Source organism: Podarcis cretensis (assembly GCF_951804945.1).
Source record: "Podarcis cretensis genome assembly, chromosome: 3".
Taxonomy (NCBI): domain Eukaryota; kingdom Metazoa; phylum Chordata; class Lepidosauria; order Squamata; family Lacertidae; genus Podarcis; species Podarcis cretensis.
In genome coordinates this window covers 26679207-26685358 of record NC_137172.1, presented here as the reverse complement: position 1 = coordinate 26685358, position 6152 = coordinate 26679207, and the positions used below count along the sequence as shown (strand labels likewise).

The 6152-nt window shown below is 43.0% G+C and overlaps 1 protein-coding gene across 1 annotated transcript in view; it reads right to left on the bottom strand.

Moving 5' to 3' along the window:
- Positions 1-1897: 1897 nt before the first annotated feature.
- PPP2R5A (protein phosphatase 2 regulatory subunit B'alpha) overlaps positions 1898-6152 on the bottom strand; it is a 44056-nt gene continuing 39801 nt past the window's right edge. Inside the window, exons 12-13 of the mRNA XM_079968811.1 lie at positions 4257-4358; positions 1898-3218 (exon numbers count right to left, since the gene is read on the bottom strand). Coding sequence (XP_079824937.1) covers positions 3062-3218; positions 4257-4358 — 259 coding nt within the window. The 3' untranslated portion in view covers positions 1898-3061. The remainder of the gene's footprint in view (positions 3219-4256; positions 4359-6152) is intronic.

The following is a 6152-nucleotide window of genomic DNA, read 5'->3' as shown; positions in this document are numbered from 1 at the left end:
TGAAAAGCTAGTCAATATTAGACTAACATCTTGCCTTCATTGGTTCTACAACAACATGAGCAAAACCTAGCCAGTTAGTCAAAATGCCTAGAGAAGCATTGTTGACTATCTCAGTTGCCCACCATCATGAGAAATTCCTAATAGAAAATCTGTGCATATTTACAAACACTGTATACAAGGAGCCACTTCTGGGTTTTACTATTTTAGTGGTGGGGAGAAGAGTCAGGAAAGAATCCCTTGCCCCAATATACTACCACCTGACCTACCAGTGGCAGCCCAGCAGGTCCTTGGATTTAGCAGTTCCTCCACCTCCCTTTCATTTATTATACCTTGTATTTTATTGCTTTGCTATTTGAAGTCCACAGAAATCAAATTGTGATGCAACAAAGGACAAATCCTGAGCTGAAAAGCAGATGGAAGAAGAAGAGAGAATCCAAATCAGCTTTGGGTGAAGGCAGGGACAGACTTGAAGGGGGCAGTCAAGAGGGAGCATGTTACAGCAAATCGGTTTAATTGCATGTCAGTGGCTTGGGGGGGGGGGGAATCACAGAACACAGCTGTCAGAGCTGCTTCTAGGTCCCAGCTCACAGAGGACCAACGCTAGGCTGTCGTTATGTACAAAAGTCTTTATTGAGGTTTAGTTTCCATTTCAAAGCCGCAGCGCGCAGCTCTACGTCTTAAAGCCTAGACCGGCGAAGTACCGTCTGAGTCTCCTCCCCTATGACACCAGTTTAAGATCCTAGCCCTGCTCCACCTCTTACGCTGCTCTCTCCTCCTCTGGGTCCTCCTGCCCGCTGGGGCATTGCCCTTTCGGGACTCTTCCGACGCTGAGTCGCTTAGCTCCTCCCCCTCCCTCCGGCGGGCTTTAGGACCCGGTTCCCAATCCTCATTCTCTGCTGTCCCGCGCTCCTGTACATTTGAATTTACCTCTCGCGCCAACCCAGTGACCTTCCTCCTGACCGTTACACTACTTCTGTCACTGCTTCCCTCTTCCGGGATACTGGCCGGATCTGACCTCCCCTCCGTTGTCTGACTCTCCGATGGAGGTGTGGTCAGCCCTGCCTTATCTTCTCTCCCTGGTGGGGAATGCACTGGCCCTGATCCTTGGGACTCTTCCCCCCCACTCTGCTCTGGTGGGGAAGCTGGTCCTGATTTCCAACTACTGCTCTGGGAGTCCCTGCTGCCCCCTTGCTCCTGGGACGTTCCCCTTGGGAACCCCCTACCCCTGGCCACTGGCGCCCCCTTCTGTGAATCTTCCGATTCGCTGGAGAGGCTCATGGAATCCCTCGGTCCACTGTCCTCTTCTCCTACGCTCCCCTCGGATTCTTCCCCTTCGCTCTCCATCTCCTCTCTTCCCTGTGCCTCTGCTCCTGAACCCCTGACAACAGCTTTCCATGTGTATGTATCCCATGCCAAACTGAGAAAGAGATCAGCCAATGAAGTGAAAGTGAAACTAAGGATCATATAATGTAGGAGTAGCCTCATTTTGTCACCACAACAATTTCAGTTTGCCATATGGACTGATCCTCCCCTCTCCACACAGTTCTGGGGGTCCACAGTTCGGGGAAGGGGTGGCACATGGGGGAGGGGAAAATGCACAAGCAGAAGGTCCTTGCCCAAGGCTACCGCTGATGGGACTCAGTTGAATCTCACCCTGTGTTCTCTGTACAAAGGCTCATTTAGAACTACATCAGAGACTTATGTACATACATTTCTTTTGCCAACTTCTCTCCTTTTCAGTTTCACAGCCCATGTTTTGTTCAGTCCTTTCATTATATTTTACATAAATCTGAATACCTTTCTTGAGAGCCCTCCTCCCCCCCAAAAAAAAAACCCACCACAAGCATCCTTCTGTCTGGCATGGTAAAACTACAAAGATGGTAATATACAGCACTAATTACAAACATAAAGACTTTATTGATGCTGCTCAATCCCTCAATCTTTCAATACAAAACCATTTTCCGCACAATTGCAATTTAAGAGACTGGAATGGTACTCTGATAGAAAGTTCTGCAAAAAAAAAAAGAACAACACACCACCTGATCAAGTAAAAAACAGACAAGACTTCTAGAGTCAGCTTCCCATCTTAAATAAGCACACTGTATTTTTCTTAAAGCAAAACAAGGAACTGTTTTGTCACACAGATGTTTCTATACCCGAATAGGAATTGCACCTTTAATAAGAGACTGGACCATCTTGCAGAGCCAAGCGGAAAGCAAAAACTGCTAGGCTCTCTACAAGGAGTCCTGAGCTAAGTTAGGAGCGCCATTGATTGGCTCCACCCCCAGTTACAGGACCAGACAGATAATGACTGAATTCTCACTGAAGAGAGACATGAGAGCCAAGCACAGCAAAGCAACTGTTGAGTGGAAGCCAATGACAGTTTCTCTTTATCCAATCATAAAGCTCACATGTGCTGTATCATATTTTTAACTTGTGCTTCATTTACACTCTATCCCCATAGCGCTTTGCTCTCTGAACCTCTTTATGTAGGAATAGCTCTGAAATCTGTAATGGACAGATGATGAATATCTCATTCAGATACAGATTGCTATTCAATCCTAGACACATTTACTCAGAAGCAAGCCCTATTAAGTTCAATGGGGCTAGCTCCCATATAAGTAGGAATACAACTACAGCATTAATCTGAGAAAATACAGAAAACCTAGAAGTTTCTTCCAGAATCTCAGCCAAAGTCTGGAGTAATGTGAAAGCACACTGGAGGGAAATGTAAATAGCTGGCTTCTATGCCTATGTGCAACACAATAAAAAAGAGAAAAATTCAAGTCATAATTTTCACCACTCCCATAATTAAATCACACACATCATGGATGATAAAATTCATTTCTATGAAATGTCAGAAGTGACAATATAGCAATGATTAGAGACAAATTTACAATATGCTGTGGTAAATAATGTCACATTCAATTATTGTATTTAAGTTCAAAAAAATTCATTTACATTTTGCCAGAGGGGGAAAAATGGCCATTTCAAATATACTGATGAGGTTTCTCTTTTGCATTTTTACATAGTTTTTTAAAAAATGTGTATAAAACATGCCTCACAAAGAGAGGCTGTCTCTCTCATTTGGCACTTGATCATTTTGTGCATTTGTCACAGAGGACGTGTTGCTCGGCTGGTCAGACACAGCGTTCTTTAGTTTTAGTTCTTCCAGCTTTTGCCACAGTTCTTCGCGTTCCAGCTCTTTCTTCTTCTCTCTGTAGAAAAGTAAAGCAATGTGAGTCTTTGGTTGCTGTGCACTCAATGAGTTTGATAAAGCAAGCGTATCAGAAGTCCTGTTTATCATAGCGTGAGCTGGTGTCCACTGCCTGTTGGTGGCTAACTGGCAGCTTACAAGCCGTATCTGACCCACAGCACCTACTGGTTCTGAAGTGGACCTCATACACAGCTCCTGGATTGGCCCAACAGCATCATATGAGGCACTTCTTCCCAGGTCGCTGGACAAGTAGTGAGAGATGCCCAGAGGGCTCGGGGGTGGACTTTCCAATCCACTGCAGATAAAGGAGTTTAAAAGAGGTGCTGGCAGCAGAAAAGCTGTCCTCTCTGAAAGAAGAGAATTCCCTAGAGCAATGTCCTTTCCAATGTTGAGAGGACTGGGAAGTGGGAGGAGAGAATGAGTGGCAATGTTATGCCAGGAATACCCAGTGCCCCAGCAACTTGGATGGAAAATTGATCCGTTCCTTGAACAGATTTATAAGGAATATTTTAGACCACATTTCTGCCCAAAACATCCTTCAAGGTAGCTTTTCAGTGTAAACTCAAAATCACAAAGCAAATAATAAAACAATATACTGATCGACACAGAAGCAGCAAAACGCCACATATAGGAACTGTCTTGACAGGAAAAACAAAGGATAAAAAAGGAACTGAAGACCCAGCAAAACAAAAAGGTTTTTAAAGAGTATTGACTGTAGTGGAAGGGGTCACACAGATCTCCTACCTAGTGGAAAGAGTTCCACAGCTTAGGTACTGCTACTGAAAAAGCCCTGTGTCATGTCATTGTTAGTTGCACATCTGACAGTGCCAGGACACTTTTACAAGGTCTCTACCAGGTGCCACTGGCATGGTAGGACAAGGCCACAGAGCTGCCTTCCTGACCAGCATCAGGGTTGCTTGATGAGGCTAGTGGGGAGAGATTTATTTAGCTACAAATTTACCATAATGTCAAATTAGCATTAATTTAGAGGATGTTTTCAGGCACATTTTGTATAGTCAAAATGGAGGTGGGTGAATACCTTTGTCTTTCTGCTTTATAAGTACTTGTGAGTTCATCAAACAGTTTCCCATTCATCTCCATCAGTGTTTTCAGTACATTATATACTAATGCCACAATGGTCCTAGAAGAAAAGGAAAAGTAGAATGTTAAATTAAGAGAGAAATGTGTTCCAACATTTGTCTTGAATGTCTGACTTTTGTTTCCATTCTGTATAAAATACAAGGCAGCAATATAATCAATTAGGTTTAAAACAGATGTTCTCTCTTGAATATCTGCAGCTTCACGACTCAACTTGTACACTGGGGACTTTTGCCTTTCAAGTTACAAAACGCTGGGAAGGAGTTCCAGCTAATCCAGCTGAACTGATTGTTACCATTGTAATATTACATAGTTCAAATATTGGAAGCGTTTGGTATGCATCACAATGTAACATCAAAATAGGGAATGCTATTTTCAACAAATTCCTATGTTCAAATAATGTTATAAATGCTACAATTGCAAGAAAGAAAGCACTTTCATAATGGCTTCCATTTACAAGGACTCAGTTAGAACTTAAGTTTATCTAAAACCATTTGAAGAAACAAGAAAATATTTTTGTGTGTGTTTTCTGAGCAGATTTGTCTACAAATTTCACTCAGCCTTTCATTTTGTGATACTCCTCTAGAGAGACACTATTTTTCATAATCTGCACGCACACACACACACACACACACAATAAATTCATTGCCAGTGATAACCAAGAGCCACCATGACCTTTGGGGTCTCTTCCAACTCTCTGGTTCTATGATTCTGTGAAATGTATAGTGCAGATTGTGCCTAAGCCTTGAATCAGTTTCTGCAAGGTTAAATCCTATCCAACTAACCTATTGAGTTCTTTGAGACAATCAATAGGCATGTGAATAGGGGTGTTCCAACAGATATTGTGTACTGAAGACTTAAAAACAACAACTCTTGGTAACATCCCTCACCAAAGACTCCTGGGTTAAGCTTAGCAGTCAAGGAGTAAGAGGACAGGTCCTCTTAAGAATCAGTAACTGGTTAAAGAACAGGAAGGAGAGGGCAGGAATAAACAGATTAAGTCTCCCAATAGAGTGTTCCCTCCAGTGATTTTTACTGGAACTGGTAAATGTAAATGATCTAAAGTTAGGGGTCAGCTGTGAGGTGACCAAGGTTGCTACTAACAGCAAATTGTTCAGGTTAGTTAAAAAAAAATTATAAAGGTGCTACAAACCAATCTCTCCAAATTGGGTTGAATGGGCAGTAAAATTGCTATTGCAATTCAATGCAAGCACAAAGTGATGCCCATTTGGGGCCAAAAAAGTTCTAACCATATATATGCCAATGAGGTCTGAACTAGTGCTGACTAGTGAGGAAAGACATCTTGGGGCCATGATAGATAGCTTGACAAAAATGCCAACCCAATGTGTGGCAGCTATGAAACAGGCGAATTCCACATTTGGAATCCTTATGAAAGGGATTGAAAATTAAAATGCAGGCATCACAGTGTCATTATACAAATCTATGGTGGAATTCAGCACAGTAGGCCCGCAACTGACGTGGGCGTTGCATTCTGGGGAAACCGAAAATTGCATAGAGTAGAAACCCATTGCATTCAGTGCCAGGTGGGATTGCCAAACTCATTTTTCCCAGAACCCCGTCCCCCTTCGCCCCCTTTTAATTCCCCCCCCCCATGCCTAAAGCTGAATTTGCACAAGTTAAATGAACCCAAGTTGCAGGCTGACAGGTACTGTGAGATGTAGTGATGGTTACCAACTTGGACAGCTTTAAAAGCAGATTAAACAAATTCCTGGAACATAAACTATCATAACTAGTAGCCTTTGTTCTATGTACAGTATCAGGGGCAGTATGAAACCAGCTGCTATGAAGCAGAAGTGGCAGAGTGCTGTTGCGCTCA